At 31.7% G+C, this 17,818-nt stretch overlaps 3 protein-coding genes across 3 annotated transcripts in view; 2 read left to right on the top strand and 1 right to left on the bottom strand.

Moving 5' to 3' along the window:
• Positions 1–518: 518 nt before the first annotated feature.
• Hsc70-5 (Heat shock protein 70 cognate 5) lies at positions 519–5,187 on the top strand. The gene is made up of 11 exons (XM_069117809.1): positions 519–724; positions 1,133–1,194; positions 1,312–1,457; positions 2,066–2,189; positions 2,267–2,575; positions 2,789–2,951; positions 3,041–3,497; positions 3,676–3,972; positions 4,070–4,257; positions 4,368–4,508; positions 4,590–5,187. Exons 1-11 carry the CDS (start codon positions 632–634, stop codon positions 4,671–4,673), a joined length of 2,064 nt encoding a protein of 687 aa, XP_068973910.1. The 5' UTR covers positions 519–631; the 3' UTR covers positions 4,674–5,187.
• Positions 5,188–6,552: 1,365 nt separating this feature from the next.
• Fnta (farnesyl transferase alpha) lies at positions 6,553–8,780 on the top strand. The gene is made up of 5 exons (XM_069119069.1): positions 6,553–6,825; positions 7,352–7,706; positions 7,798–7,998; positions 8,085–8,268; positions 8,349–8,780. The coding sequence occupies exons 1-5, from the start codon at positions 6,687–6,689 to the stop codon at positions 8,454–8,456; spliced, it is 987 nt and encodes a 328-aa protein (XP_068975170.1). The 5' UTR covers positions 6,553–6,686; the 3' UTR covers positions 8,457–8,780.
• An 865-nt stretch (positions 8,781–9,645) lies between these two features.
• Positions 9,646–17,818, bottom strand: part of LOC138182627 (uncharacterized) — a 54,597-nt gene continuing 46,424 nt past the window's right edge. The window contains exon 7 of the mRNA XM_069118660.1: positions 9,646–17,730. Coding sequence (XP_068974761.1) covers positions 17,620–17,730 — 111 coding nt within the window. The 3' untranslated portion in view covers positions 9,646–17,619. The remainder of the gene's footprint in view (positions 17,731–17,818) is intronic.

Below are 17,818 nucleotides of genomic sequence, written 5' to 3'. Positions count from 1 at the left end.
ATTACAGTGTGCTTATATAATTAACCTTTTTTATACTTCCTAAATAATGCACATTTTAAAATAATATTCATAATTAATTGCATGTCTTATAAATATCAAGCAAATTATTATTTTACTATTATTAATTGTATTACATAACTGCAATATCGCGTGGCATCACTTTTTAAACTCCGGAAGCAACTGGATGTAATACTTCCATAGACAATTCTCGTTGTTGAATAATTATATCTTTTATTTTTTATAATAAAATAATGAAATATACCAACTCATATTATAATAATTTAAATATTATATAATATATTTTATTTCCCTAATTTCAGATTTTTATCATTTGTTTGATTAATGATTACGATATCTATACTGTTGTGGAATATTCGGGGTAATTCTCGAGTAACGAAGAGCAGGAAGGCCATGGAATACGTTGATTCGTATATTCTTCCAGGGCAGAGTACTCATTGGCCAAATAATACTTTCTACATTGGTCGACAAAATGGAAGGTTCCTACTGCGCGCATGGTATGCGCATTGTGCTAGTCTCTCTGAAGGTTGCATCATTACACATAAAGTTGGAGTATTCGCGTCTCTTTTTAAGTTTTTCATAAATTTGAAAGGATAAAACGTATAAAATCAAAATGTTAACCGCTGCAAGATTGTTAACTCGTAGTTGTAGCAATATAACCTACGACATTACTAGAAAACAACAATTCAGTACAATTGTTAAAAATGTAAGTTTCGATGGCGATTTACGGCACGGCGTGCAATTTCATTTATCGAATATTTTTATCTTGTGTTGAATTTGTACAATTATTTGATCATGTAATAGGATTAAACTTATTATTTCATATCTATCTTTATTTTTTCAATGTTTTCTATAGCTAAATGTTCTTTTTATCAACATTAAGCATTAGCTATTTCGTAGCCGGCACGTGACCTGCCTTTAACAAAAATTATATATTTTTATGTATTTTAAATTAATTTTATAAAAAGATAGCATGATATTTATTACATTTACGTCTTTCTTATATGTCATTTATAACAAATGTTACAGGAAGTTTTTTTTTGTATTTTAATTGTGTTATAGTAGGATACATTAAATATAACATTTAAAATACGTAAATTAAAATATTTTTCAGGCTGCGGTTCCTACATTGGCGGTACCCCAACGATTTACAGATCTGCAACAATATAGATACAAGTAAATTGTTCATGCTATAATTATTTTATGCATTAAAATTGTATTTAATTTTTATGTATTGTTAATAATGTAACTATGTTTTTAAATATCATGAATAAAAATCTATTATTTACTTAGATCCGAAGGCGTGAAAGGTGCAGTTATTGGCATTGATCTTGGAACAACATTTTCATGCGTAGCTGTTATGGAAGGAAAACAAGCCAAAGTTATAGAAAATGCAGAAGGATCACGAACAACTCCATCTTATGTAGCATTTACTAAAGGTCAGAATTTAAAATTTTATTTTCTTAAGTATTGCAACATTAAAGTTTTAAACATATTTATCTTGCAGTAAAATATGTCTTTACATATATGGAATAAATATTTAACAATTTACATTATCAATAATTCACATTTATACATGCTAGTAAAATCAGTGATTTACATAGAAAGTTCATAAGGCATATAAGACACACTGCTTATTAAATATGATTATTCACTTCTTTTGTAATTTCTTCTCTGCTCAGTGTATTAATTTGTGAAAAAGGTCTTATTGTGTTGTTCAGTTATACTGTGTTTTGTTTTTTTATCTGTATGTACTGTACTGAAATAACTGTTTTTTGATCAGAGAATACAAACATACAAATAAAATTTATTTAAAGACTATATAGTATGTGAATAAAACTAAAAGTGAATGAAATAGTGATTTTTGGTCATGTTAAATAAAACATAATTTGTACAATAAATACAATATTATATTTCATTTCTATTTACAATAATACAAGTAGAATTGAAACATTGAAACATAAGATACCAAAACCTATTTGATTCATGATACTGCTTCCAAGTTTTTGTTTTAGTGAAATTAAATTATAAACTTGTTAACTTTCAGATAATGAACGTTTAATTGGTATGCCAGCTAAACGTCAGGCAGTTACAAATTCAGCAAACACATTTTATGCTACAAAACGATTAATTGGACGAAAATTCGACGATCCTGAAGTCAAAAAGGATATGTATGTACATTTTGTACGCGCGCGCGCACGTATATGTTAATAAATGTAATATTTTTTTTAAATCATTATAATTTTAGGAAAACTGTGTCTTATAAAATTGTTCGAGCTTCTAATGGAGATGCATGGGTACAAGGAGGTGATGGTAAACTGTATTCCCCTAGTCAAATTGGTGCATTTGTACTCATAAAAATGAAGGAAACTGCAGAATCGTATTTAAGTACACCAGTAAAAAATGCTGTAATTACTGTTCCTGCATATTTCAATGATTCCCAAAGACAGGCAACCAAGGATGCTGGTCAAATTTCAGGGCTTAATGTACTTAGGGTAATTAATGAACCAACAGCAGCTGCCCTTGCATATGGCATGGACAAAACAGAAGATAAAATGTGAGAATATTTTTCAATATTTTTAATTATATTATAAACTTAATATTAATGCATATAAAGTACATCAAAACAAGAATGATGCCATTATTTTTCGTCTCTTAGAACTATTGCATTATACATGCTGAATTTATTTTCTGACTATTTTTATAAAATATTCATTATTTTGATTAATAAAAAAAGCATACTCTTTAAATATATGGTATATTCTTTTAGCATTGCAGTATACGATTTAGGAGGTGGTACTTTTGATATTTCAATTTTGGAAATCCAAAAAGGAGTCTTTGAAGTTAAATCCACAAATGGAGATACCTTTTTAGGAGGTGAAGACTTTGATAATGCATTAGTTAATTATCTTGTATCAGAATTTAAAAAAGAAGTATGTATATTGAAGTAATCTGTATTATTTTTAATATGTACTAAAAGTGATTATATATGATATTTTAACATTTTCATTTTTGTGTACAGCAAGGCATTGATATAACTAAAGACACAATGGCAATGCAAAGGTTAAAGGAAGCAGCTGAGAAGGCAAAGATTGAATTGTCTAGTTCTTTACAAACTGATATAAATTTACCTTACTTAACTATGGACTCTAGTGGGCCAAAACATTTAAACCTCAAGCTTTCAAGAAGTAAATTCGAAAGTCTTGTTGCTGATTTAATTAAACGTACTATTCAGCCATGTCAAAAAGCACTTTCTGATGCTGAAGTAACGAAGTCTGACATTGGTGAAGTATTATTAGTTGGTGGTATGACAAGAGTACCTAAAGTTCAACAAACTGTACAAGATATTTTTGGACGGCAACCATCCAAGGCAGTAAACCCCGATGAAGCTGTTGCTGTAGGTGCTGCTGTTCAAGGTGGTGTCCTTGCTGGAGATGTAACAGATGTTCTTCTTTTGGACGTTACCCCTCTGTCACTTGGTAAATGATTCTTTCTTTATGTTTCATCAAAGTTATTTTTAGACTATGATGCTTATAACAACTAATCTTCTCTCTGAACAAAATGAAGATCTTAATCTCCTGAGTTTTGATGAAATAAATTTTTTATTTTTTAGTTATGGTCATAGAATTGTTGAAGTTTAATGTTTGTATTATTTAGGTATTGAAACATTGGGTGGCGTTTTCACACGATTAATTTCTCGAAATACAACGATTCCCACCAAAAAGAGTCAAGTATTCTCTACAGCTGCTGATGGTCAGACTCAAGTAGAAATCAAAGTACACCAAGGCGAACGAGAAATGGCTAGCGATAATAAACTTTTGGGACAATTTACTCTTGTTGGAATTCCACCCGCTCCTAGAGGAGTACCACAAATAGAAGTCACATTTGACATTGATGCTAATGGCATTGTTCACGTATCTGCTAGAGATAAAGGAACTGGAAAAGAACAACAAAGTATGTAAATTAAGTTTTAATTAAGAATTAAGAATTAAGTTTTTATACACACAAACAAAATTATTTTATTTATTCAATTTTTATTTTTTATTTATAGTCGTTATTCAATCAAGTGGCGGTCTTAGTAAAGATGAAATTGAAAACATGGTGAAAAATGCTGAACAATATGCTAAGCAAGATAAAATAAAAAAAGAAAGAGTTGAAGCTGTGAATCAAGCTGAGGGAATTATTCACGATACGGAATCCAAATTGGAGGAATTTAAAGCACAATTGCCACAAGATGAAGTAAGGCTTTATATATAGTATTATTACATACATGGTATACGATATTATATGATATACCATGTCAAATCAACTTCCCTTTCGTCATAATACCATTTAACAATAATTTATAGTGTGACAAACTCAGAGAATTGGTTGCAAAAATGCGAGAAACATTAGCTAAGAAAGACGATACGGAACCAGAAGAGATCAAGAGACAGACAAATGAATTACAACAAGCTAGTCTTAAATTGTTTGAAATGGCGTATAAGAAAGTGCGTACTTTATTTATTACTAAAACATTGATTATTACTAAATTCATTATATTTATTAAATTTATTTGACTATATATATAGATGGCCGCAGAACGAGAAGGACAAAGTCAAAATCAACATCAGCAACAGGAAGATGGGCCTGAGAAGAAGGAAGAGAAGAATTAATCCAAGAATTAAATATGTACCAAATTTTCATTATGTACGTAAAGTGAATCTTTGCAAAGAAATGCTATACATAGTACGTTATTTATTTTGCACTGCAATTTTGTCAGAAGTAAAATTGTAAACTCTGTATATAACTGCTTGCATTATAGCATTTGTTGCTATCATATTTTGTATCATTACATGCAAAAAGTGTCTAAACATAATTTTCATTGGTTTCAAACACTTGGCCATATATAACAACAGTAATGAAAATTGGTAGCTCAAAAAAAATGCGATTGTAAAACTGTTGATTCAGTATGAGTGTGGGAGAAAATAATAAGAGAATGCGATGAATGCTCGATACAAAACAGATTATTCCTTAGGAAGTGCGCGATATGTAGATTTTAGGTAATACTGTATTATGACATATGATGTTATTAAAATTTTTTATTTGAAACACACAGCTCTAGAATATAACTACAATGTTTTTCATGTGTTATCTAATAAATTTATGAAAAATTAATGTATATGTAAATATATGCAGTGTTTTACTATAAAATTGTATAAAATATTTTTGCAACTGTTAGAAGTAGTAATTAATACTTTAATATTTATTAAGTTCTATCAATAATGAATTTCATTCTTTTTTATTGAAATATATCCTAAATTTTCTTTGAAATATTTTACAATTTATATTTATATATTTCAGAAATCTTGGTTAGCATTGAATAAGGTACATCTATTTAAAAATAAAAATATTGGGTTATTTCACAATATTTGAATCATGTTCATAAATTTGCATTCTTTAATACATTAAGCTTCAGTTAAATTGGTTTTTAATATATAGTTAAATACATTTTTGTTTTCTTTTTCGAGAGAAAATGTATATATCCAAACAAAATATTGAATAATTTGAGAAAAGATTTTGTATAAGGACTAGTTTGTAATTTGTAATTCTATAAAGCATTTATGTATATTTTAAACAATTGTTTTTTGGAATTAAATAGGAATTACGTAGTTATAATAATAAAATCAATCGTACATGCACAAATATATATAAATAATAATAATGTGTGATTAAAGCATAATGTTAAACATAAAATTATTATAGAACCTCAAATATCATATACACTTATACGTATAGTTCCTATATTTATTGAGAAGAAAACAAACTCCAATAATGGCTATAGATAAAATACGCAGCAGAAATAATAATAATTCTTATAAAGATTATTTTACGCTCTTTATGTGCATTCTATACTTGTAATTACTGTAATCATATAAACATAATAAGATATAACCGATTTTAATGTTAGCCGTACTGGATAACATATGAAGTATCGAAAGTGCAACTTTTGGTGTCTTGCAATAGAGATCATCGATAAAAAAGATAAATATGGAAATAACGTATAAATATTATAATTGTAGTGAGCAGAAGTAATATATAAATAGTATTATTTTTGTGGATATATTGTATTTATATCTTTTTTATCAGCAATAAAAAAAATGGATGTGATAAAATTTTATATATAGTCCATCCAACGACATAAAGTCAGATTAACTGTAGGCACATATAGAAGTTGGTCGGTTGACCGCTAGAGGCGATAATTTGTAGGGCATACTTTTGATTGAATTTCACCCATACTCATCGGCGATCTCCTTATTCATCTCTAGCAGTGTAACATATACTATAGATAGTAACATATACTATATTATATATTTTATTATTATTTTATTAATTATTATTATATATTATTTTATTATTATTATATATTTTCAATACTTTGGTGCATGGGGTATATCGGAATAAACCTACAGTCGTGCAATAAAACATATCGAAATTATCGATTGTCATAAAGAATATATCGATAGTTTTCGATAGCAGAAATTATCGATACATTATCGATATTTCACTATATGTAATGGAGGCTTTAACAGGTTTGAAAAGATAAAACATAAAACTGATATTGTAGTTCAGTTGTGGAAGTAGATTTTCATTTTTGTCGTTTTACTAGTCTTTTGTAAAAATAAAAAATGATGGAAAGCTCTGACGAAAGTTCCGAAGAGACAAGTTGGGTATTATACAGGGATCGTGAAGAATGGAGAGATGTGGTTCCTGTACCGCAGGATGACGGTCCTAATCCTATTGTCTCAATTGCTTATTCTGAGAAATGTAAGTATTTTATATGTTTTATGGAATGTATATTATGTTCAAATAACAATAAGGTCCTTAGTTCTATTTTGTTTGTATTATATTCTTGATCATGATTCGCTGCCTTGTAACCTAACCTTATACATATACTTTAAAATATAATAGATAAGTATTTAAGTAGGTGTTAAAATAGAAAAATAAAACTGTAAATTAATGCAATATCGCATTATTTATTATGAAATATATCATATTAAGTTTTAATTATATCTGTTTCATGGTTAGAAAGAGAAAGTAAATATTACATAAATAGTTCAGATAATAAAAGTAAATTATGAAAATCTGTGCAAAAAACATGTGCATTATTATTTTTTGTATAAAATAGATTATAATGTTTAAAAATTAAAAAATATTTCATCCATGCTCCTATATATTTCTGATAATTATATATAATATTTGCTTCAGTATGTACAAAATCCATTATTTTCATTTAATATTAAATTAATACATATAATATTTCTATTAACTAAAATTTTAATACTGTTTTAAGTTAGGGACTCATATGACTATTTCCGGGCTATCTTAAAATCTGGTGAAAAGTCGGAGCGTGCACTAGCTTTAACAGAAGATTGTATCTACCTTAATCCTGCAAATTATACAGTATGGCAATACAGGAGGGAGATACTTAGAGCTCTTGGCAAAGAATTGCGAGATGAATTAAAATCTACTAATATACTAACGGAATATAATTCTAAGAACTATCAAGTGTGGCATCATAGGAAACTTATTGTTGAATGGCTTCAAGATGCTAGTGGGGAACTAGAATTTACAGAAAATATTTTGAAAATTGACGCAAAGAATTATCATGTTTGGCAGCATCGTCAATGGTGTATAAAAACATTTAAGTTAGTATATCTTGTTTATCTTTATTATGTTTGTTAATTTATGATTTCAGATACTAACTAATAACAAATATTTTATTTATGTAATGTATAGTTTATTTGATAAAGAGTTGGAATATACAGAACATTTATTGAACGAAGATATTCGTAATAATTCTGCTTGGAATCAACGTTATTTTGTAATAAATAACACAACCAAGTTTGAACAAGATATAATTGACAGAGAAATTGATTATGCCTTAGATAAAATAGAATTAGTTAAAGGCAATGAAAGTGCTTGGAATTACCTTCGAGGGTACTGTTTGTCATTGTTCTTTATGTAATCCATATTTGTAAATTATGTAATTTAATTAATGTGCGGAATTATATACCATATTTTAGTATTTTGATGCATGATAGCAATGGTTTGGCTTATAATGAAAAAGTAAGACAGAAATGTGAAGACCTGTATAATGCTGGCTGCCGTGTTAATCATTTATTGGCCTGTATTATAGACATTTGTCAAGAAAAACCAATAACAGATGAGTCACCAGATTCAATATTTCATATTAATAATGCTCTTAAGGTATTGTCATTTTTACTTGTATAAATATTTATGCAATATACTAATATAATTTATAATTATACGTGTAATTACAACTTTAGCTATGTAAAGAATTATCTGAGAAACATGATACAATAAGAAGGAGATATTGGGATTTTTTTGGACAACAATTATTGGATAAAATGAAGTCAGAGTCTATAAGTACGTAGTTTGTTCTACATTTTTATAAAAACACCACTTTGATTAATATATTATAATTCATATATTTGAAAGGAACTGCGTATTATATGTTTGAAACACATATTGATATATGAAGCATATTGTTCATAAAATTTGATAATACATTTCAGTCAATATTATTAATTAATGTAAATCACTTTACAAATAAGAGTTAGTGACTGGAAAGATTTTATAAGATATATACAACAAATTCATAATACTTTCTGCAATATTTTTAAGTGTAACAAAAAATAAATAAGTTATGTAACTATGATGGGAAAATAAAAAATGGTGAAGACTTTTATAAAGTATAATTTCTTTTTCGTTGTTAAGACCTTATTCTTGATAGGTATACTATTACGAAAGGATATAAAACAATCAACATTGATTATCTATTTATTTATAAAATAGTTACATACTTTCAAGTATAATATAATAACTAGTTAAGGTAATCATATCAATATATTTATATAGACTTTGTTATAATTAAGGTAATTATGAACGCAGCGTTCCAAACGATGATTTTGTCGCCAAAAATATATTCGTGTGTTTTTAAAACTTTAATTTATTTCAGTAAGTATAAACTCAAATTCATTCGTTGATACCAGTGTTTTAAATATTAATGGCCACCTCTTTGAGGCAGTGTTAAAATTTCTAATAAGGAAAGTGAATATCGTTGCAAAGAAGCAATGGCAGTGATTGCACTTCTTAAATCAAACTATATTTATGTTTCGAAAAAATTATAAATAATCTTGCATATAAATTATATTTGCGAAAGGTTGACTCCAGTACTTGATAAATATCTTATGAAAATAAAACAATAAACGTACGTTCTCTCATACAAAATCAAGTGAAATTATGTATAAATTTAAAGATTATTTAGGGCAGCCTTTTCATATAATACGGAAATGTGAATTTAATGTATTATTATTTTCATATATCAATAGAATCAAATTATTTAAATTATTTGTACACATTAGTAAATGATACAGAAGACCTTTAACGTATGTATACCCTTTTTTATATTTAGCTTCCAACAAATATGTGAGACATTTAAAATCAAAACTCGCCAAGTCCGATCGACTTTGTTAACTATACAAAACAATAATAACAATGAATCACGAAATGAATTATCAAAACAAGAAATGGATTTGGTGGGTATTGATTCCAGACGCCTCGTAATATTATAAGTTTTTAATAGAATAATCGATATTACACATGACACAAATTTTTTAACGATATGTGTAAATAACAAAGTAACATTAATTTTTAATTGCCAATATATGCATATTAGACGATACGTGACACGCGAAAATTACACGATTAAAGTTTCCGAGAACGTATATTTAAGGCAAAATTAAGAAACGATCGATGTTTCCATTTCGATGAAAGAATTTGACTGGTACAACAGAATTCCACACGCAACGAAACATACTTCCGATGCACGATGCTTGTAGACTGGGCATTTTTTTCTTAAAGTTCTCTATCCTAACATTTAACAATCAACATTCAAACGAATAATCCGATTATATGCTTGTACCGATCGGAAACAAGTCCTCCTCTATGTTATTAAAAGAAAAATATGAATTTATTTTCAGCGCATAGCTTTCGTGATTATTTTACAACGTTTACTCTTTTCAATTTTAAATTTTCGAAACGCTCATAAAGAAGATCGCTTCCATCGGTACGTTAAAGCTACAAGATATACGTAGTTATTACCACGGATTATATTACATATATATTTTCTTTACACTGAAAATATACCGTCGTATGAATATTTTTACCTTTCTCTCTCTCTCTCTCTCTCCCTCTCTTTCTTCATTTTCTTTGTTTAAATTTCTTTACTCGTAACATATCGTATAAGTATTTGTTTTGTCAACTTGCTGTGATTAGCGCACGGTGCCTGAAAACACGCATATCGTCTTATCTCTTCAACTTTCAAACTATTTAAACAATTAATCCGAGGTATTACATACACACGTAGGTTACATTGAAAAGATCGATACTAACGCTGTTTAATAATGAAAAACGTATGATTATTTAACTTTCCTTGCGTGCACGCGATGTTACCCAATTTCTTCCCTCAAATATTCGTGATTCGAGTAATTATCACGTTCTCGTGAACAACATTTTGCCTCTCGGAAAATGTATATCGGTTGTCATTGTTAATATTAGTCGAAGTTAGGATGGTTGAGTTAAATTGTTAAGTTGCATAATAAATAACCGAGGGTGTCATTTCCATTCATTTTTTTAACATTCACTGAGTTGAGCAGTAGGGGATTTTGATATTAATGTTTAGTCTCGGATGCATTCAAATCTATACGAATTAGAAATCTCCAAGGAATAGCGAAATCTTGTACAGCGCGCAAACGGTTTCTCCATTTCGCTCGAGGAGATTGAAAGTTAAAATACATTGAAATCAACCTTACGTTTTCTAAAGAATCGATTGGACAAGATTTATAAGAGTAAGGTATCTCCAATTCTTATCTAAACTTTCTTATGTAAACGCGTAATTCTTCTGGTACATGGTTTTTTCGTGCGCCGTGTAACACAGTCAGTTATATTTTTATGTCCTCGATTAATATTCTTTTCTTAATGAATACATAATCTATACGTTTGGACCATCTGTCAGCCAGTACAAGCACAGCCCGACCATAATCTTCCACTGTTTTATTTAGTAGCTTTCTGTGAGTACTCATATTGGCCGTGATCGGCTCAATGACCCTTTAAACTTTAAACACCTCTCGTCGCTTTAGTTGATTTCCTTTTATGGGACACCGAGCCCTTTACACGAATCAATTCTCTTTCGATTTCTCTGTCCAGCAGTTATAATACTACTTCTAGTAGATACCACCGAAAATATTCTCGATAAAGATGCGAGTAGCTATCGAGAAGGAGATAGATTTCGTATAGAGAAGATAGATCATTGAATCCTATTCGAATAGTATGTGCCTACGTTACGATAGACGAGATATTACATAATATTTTGTATCCCTCACGAATCCTTTTGTCGTTTAAAATAGAGCCAATTGAACAAGTTTTCATTGTACGTGGATATCAATTATCGTTATATTTTTCTCGCTAAAAGTACCGCGATGAAAAATTAGGTAATCAATTTTAGATTAAATTTTCCGTTCCATTACATATTCTCCTAATTTTAACGTATGAATCTTTTATATCTAGAACGCAAGATTGCTTGCTATTACGTTACGTCGTGAAGAATACTTTCGAGCGATCATTACTCGTCTATTATTAACCGTTTTAATACAAAATTCACGATTATATCTATTTTAAACATCGTTTCCAGTTATAATATAACAGAAGAGTTCATGGACACTAGTTGGCTGGAGCCATTTTTTGAGCAACGATCGAGAGAAAATCGTACATCTGACGCATGCTCGAGTGCTTGCTCGTGGAGCGATGCATTAAGAAGTGAACGGAACACATCTCGATTTGGCCTTTGAGATAGCCAGACGGAATAATATAGTTGAGGAAAGGATAACCGACGTGGAAATGGCACGGTAGATATTTTCTCTTAATGGCCTTCAGTGACCAATATCCGTGAACTTTAGTACGACACTTTCTTTTGGATATTTTATTCCCTTTCGTGTATGAAATGTAACACTAAAATATCATATGAGAGATAGATACTCGAAATTCATAAGAATTCCAAATAACATACGTACGTACATTCAAAATGAAAAAAGATGTTTAAACCGGTTGAAAATATTTGTGTAAGGTGTGTGGTAACGCAGTAGCAAGAATCTTGCAAACCATTTACACGAATGCGACGAAAGCAAGATCGCGACGCTACAGACGGTTAAATGGCTCTTTAGTATTTGTTGGAAAGTTGGTGCTATTTGCATTATAATGATCATATATTTGCTTGAAATTATATAGAATGAAAATCACGGACGCTCGAGTGATGCATGCACGTAGAAACGATTCCGATGCAACGTTTCGAGCCTGTTTTTATTGTCTACATCAATGAACTTAAGAAAAACGTCTTCCATACTTTTCCTTGATCGCATCCTAAAAAATATGAATTCTGGTCCTTAGGAAAAATACCAGAAAAATACTCTGCGAGATCGTTTGAAAAAGGAATATCCTTTCCAATATCCTTCGTAGCATATGTAACACGTATTAGGTTGTCCGAAAAGTGTCTTTCTTTTACAGACACGGCTTTTACAACGATGCATCTTTATACAAACCTAATCTGTCGAACGTTGTGATCTTTATTTTGATAGAACAAAATGGATCATGCGTAATTCGACAAAATAATATAAAACGGAAAATATTGTGCATCCATTATTTCCTTATAAAACGAAAGAAACTTTTCGAACGACCTAATACGATGCAAATTTTTAAGTAACACTGTAGCGCCTGTCGTCGGTGAGATCGCCAATTCAATTTTCATCTTGCTGTGAGTTTCTCTTCCGTTATTTGAGAGTATTTCTCTGATCTTTTCTTACATGCTGTTACCTCGCTTTCAAGGCGTTCTAAAAGACACGTCAAATACGTATATAATAATTTTGGCTAACGACCGATAACGGTACAGTAGTTGCTGTTTATCGGTCAAGTTTTTCTAATCATAGATACAAGATCTTACAGACGCAATGTTCTAGACACACTATAAGTAAGACAAGACAATTTACTGTTAGTGATGATGTATGGTTCGCGCGTGTACGCGCTTTGTGTGTATGTGAATACGATCGTGTTTTTAATTGCGTATTTAATATGTATACGTGTACGAAAACATGCACGCGAGTTGACTAAGTATAGGATAGAGTTAACATGGTACAATGAAATTGTGCTTTCGAAAGGATAGTGTGTTTTTGAAATAGCATCATTACGCTTTCAATTCGTGTGCCACTTTACATAATTTTTTCTTCCTGGGTTTGTACGACTAGCTGAATTTCGTCTTAAAAAAATAATAAAGTTACTTCGATACTCGAATCGGTGGGAAATAGGAAACCTAACAACCTATTAGACCTATCGTATTCTCAATCAACGTGACGTGGGCGTGAGACATTTCACGCTTCATCTCTGACATCTAGTTTCTACGTTTGGTTGGGGTTGAAAATATCTAGATAACATAATTACGCCGTTCCATTTGTCTTTTCTATACTTACTTCAGTAACTTCAAAGACATGCGGTAGTGATCGAGTTGATACGAGGCAACGCCTTGAAATGCTTGCCTCACTTTTTATACGTAAGTCTTATCGTCTAAGTGTAGGCGCTGCTAAAAATCTGCACTAGATCTGCGCTAGATCTATTTCCATGTCCTTTCCATTAAATTCCCGTTTCCATAAAGTATTCGTTCACGATTTTCCCTTCCTCTTGCTTATAGCCACGTTTCTTATCGATGCATCGTGCAATTTTTTGTTTTCGTATCGCTGTTAGGAAAATTAAGTAACAGAGAATTATAACGCGAATTCGATGTCAAAAGAAGCATATGGTTGTTTCACGATTCGCGTGACATTTTATCACAAATGTACGATAGAAAAGAAAGTTTGACTAGCGGTTCTCCGGACTGTTCCGTTGCTTTTTCGCTTATGTCTTGTTCCTTTTTTCTCAAGACGCGTTGAACTTTATAGTAGATCCGAAGTTTTCGATGCATCGCGAGTTTTATTCCGTTCGTTCAAGTTTACCGACCTTATTTACAAGTTAATCAGAAGTAGGCAGTGATGGAAAATGATTAAATATATTTCGCTCGGCAATCGTCATTGCCCGCTGCGGACGCTTTGGTCTAGTCATCGCAAAACTTTAGTAATTACAATAAAATTCGGTATCGTAGGTTACTGATCGAAGATCTTTTGAATGGGAAATCAATAGACTGTTCCCGCGTTTCTTTCTTTTTCCTCTGTCTTCCTCGTATTCACCATTTTTTTCTCTATTTCTTTCTCGATCTTGTTCTCTTCCCTGACCATCCATCTTTCTGTTTCGTTCTCTCTCTTTAGCAGCACGCAGTCTTTACGAGCTAAATTCTTACCACGATTAATAATTCATTTACCTGTCACAAAAATAAATACTTTTATTATATCGCTTAATCTACTTACTTACGTACTAGAAACAACGAGTCCCGCTTAACATGGCCAGCTGTTTTAGCGGCTTTTTACGATATCTCTTTTTTGTTATACTTTCTACGTGTCTCATGCTAATTATTTCTCTTTTTTCTCTCTTTGTTCTCTTTGTGTACTCTCGCCGACCGGTTTTCCTTTACTAAATTCTGTCGCGCGTTTCGATCAACCTTTTCGGTACGGCGCTCGTCCGCCGTGTATCATCTGATGACCGCGTACAGGCGTAGCAATTATTATCGCGATTGACTTTATCGACGCTCGTACCGAACAGGTTCAACGTGTCGATTCGTGTGTCTTATTATCGTTAAAAATCGTACTCAATGTTTACTGCTACCCGTTTTTATTTGCCACGCTGGGAAGAACACCTTGCGACGAATACGTGACCTATCTCCGCTCGCTACATTGTCTCGTCTTGCAAACTAAAAAAATCTACCGGTAATTCGCAATCTCGTCGAAATAGACGAATAAAATCTACGATCGTTTTATATCTAATACGAATTAAGTTTGAGATTTCTCGCGGCTCTGGGGAATTAGGAATGCTCGCTCTCACAAGAAACAATGGTGGTATCAAAAATGAAACGAAACGAGGGATAGTTTTTGTGATATTCTCGGCAATGATAACACGCGAATAAGAAGAAACGCCTCGTTTGCATTTAAAAACAGCGTGAATCTCTACGGGAACGGATAGTCTAATACATAAAATGTAAATGTAAAAGCTATGCCTCGACGTAACGAGCAATAGCCTCGTAAAAAAATATGGTCGTCGTAGAAAACTAGACTACGTCGTTATCGTAAGTCATTAAGAATCCATATGTTACCGTGCATGCGTGTTTTTCAATATAAAATATCAGCTAAAGTAAAGATGTCTCTCCTTCCATTTCTTCTTCGTCAAAATTTGTTGTTTAAGTAAAGAACATAAAGGTAAAACAAATATAAGTTAAGCTCAATTATTTCCACACAAATGTCTGTGTTTCTTCCTTTTTCTTATACCTTTCCTATAGAACTATAATATATGTATTTTTTGGCACGAATAATGCCGAATGCCACGTACAATTTACGTCAAGTCTCAATGGCACAGTTGCTTCTTTCCTCATTTTATTATTTTTGCTTTCTCTAAATTTGCATATTTGTTCATCGTTTGTAGCGCGCGTTCTTTAAAAAGTGAACTGTCGGACACAGTTCGCAACAAGTTCCGATCATAACTACTAACGATCATATGGTATATTATCTGTTTTTGTTTTTTTTTTTTCGTTTAACGCTTTTCTTATTCATCTCTCATCTAATCCTTCCTTACCTAGCGAAACGCACACTGGACAACTAGAACTACGAATATCGAAAGTACAATCTCTTCTATTCTTAGGACCATTTCGTGATCTTCGGATTGAAAGGGTTCTTTAACGCGACCATGTTACAGAAAAAAAAGTGTGTAGGTTGGAACAAAAGTTCGTAGCGTTTTTCCACAGCGACGTGATGAACGCGTGAAATGTCACCATTTCAAAATGAAGCACGTGTTACACGTTCTCTAACGTTTCGCCGCATTCTGACATTTTAACCAGCCAACTGCGTTCAGCCTGTATACACGTCAATCCAAAACTTTATTTCTCTGCGGTTGACGCGTATACTCGTCATGTAAACTAAAAAGTTACCATTTACTGTAAAAATTCAAAATCTTAGTAAAAAGTAATATAAATGACATTTAGCGGTACGTTTCCTTTAAACCTTTAGTAAAACTGTCGTGTATTTTATAAAAAAAACAGTTTGATTATTTGATTATTCTCCGTGTTATACTTCGTATAATGTATTGCTCTTTATAAATTCAGTTGATTATTTTCTCCGATGTATCCCCATCTCTGTACTTCACTGCGTATATCGGCTATTCTCCGAATTATTTTGTTTTTTGGCAATTTTAAAATTTTTAATAATAATACCCTTTTCAACGATGAATTGTGAATCTTTTATCGAATAAAAATGTAATTCTCCCCCGTTTCGTTCTACCTTTTTCGTAAAATTTGTATAAGCTTTTGTCCTGCGTTCGACGTGTATACTCGTCATTGCCTGTATGAAACTTTCAAAACTAAATTCCGCTGTCAACTGGTTAACGCGTCGTTCTCTGCAAATTTGAGCGTGTTTACGTTAAAAGTAAAGACGAAGGAAAGTAAGGTGCATTTTCGTCATTCGACGCTCTGCTAATATAAATGGGAAGAAACGTCGTACAAACAGTAAAAAAGATATGTATCGTTTATAGAGACGCTGCTGTAGCTGAGAATATCGTTTCGAAGTGGCTAGATCGGTTCAGAAGTGGAAAATCTGATCGACGTTTCGGCAGATCTACGGTATTATATGCTCGACAATGACCAAATCGTAACGCTAATTGAAAATACGTGACGCGACACGTCGCATGGTATACAGGGTGCAGCAGATGTATTTCCACCATAAGCTTCCAACGGAAAAATTATATACGATCATCGCCATGTCTCTTGCCCGATAGGAACTGACAGTCACACAGTGTATCGTGTACAAGAACAGTGACAGTAGGTAGCTGTCTGCAGCGAAATCTATTGTATAACGCCAGTCATCAATCGATTGTACGCGTACTAGATTGATTTTCAAATGTATTTTCCTCGAAAACGAAGCCTCTAACGTAATTTTGTTATTCCTGATTTTCGCTTCATTTTCAACCGTATACTATCCTCTCTGATCTTGTTTGTATCAATCTGAATTTTGACCCACTCTGTATACGTTATTGAATAAATCTACGTAGAAAAGAATTCGATACATCCAAACATCGTCTTTGAATTTCACCTGATAAACGCTACGAATTTCACTTAATAATAGACGCTTTTGTTCCAACCGGATCATACATCATTCGTTCGTAATCGTACATCGTTTTCCTTCGAGGCGTTTCGACGTCGGAAATTCGAGATTCGGCGAGTCTATCTCTCGGTCGAAATCCTCGTAATAACCTTGAGGAAATTCCCCTGGTCCAGGAGATAAGGTACAACGTTGAGCGATATATTCCTAAATCAACAGAAACTCTTTAGGTCCATGGCATGTATCGTGGTCGCGCCGAGTGTCAGAAGGCCGTGTCCAAAGCAGCCATACTCGTTGAAATATCGGGATCGGCGCGACACGCTTCTAAGAATTCCGACAGCGTCACTACTCCATCTTTGTTCCCATCCATCTTCTGCAACAATCGTAAATATTCATGTTCTTTCTCAATTCTCTACGGCTGGATAGAATGCGACGGAAGGATCGCTCTAGTTTTACGGAAT

Source organism: Bombus flavifrons, chromosome 8 (assembly GCF_040668555.2).
Source record: "Bombus flavifrons isolate JBK064 chromosome 8, iyBomFlav1_principal, whole genome shotgun sequence".
NCBI lineage: Eukaryota > Metazoa > Arthropoda > Insecta > Hymenoptera > Apidae > Bombus > Bombus flavifrons.
The sequence above is the reverse complement of the archived record's forward strand: the minus strand, read 5'-3'. Positions and strand labels throughout refer to the sequence as shown.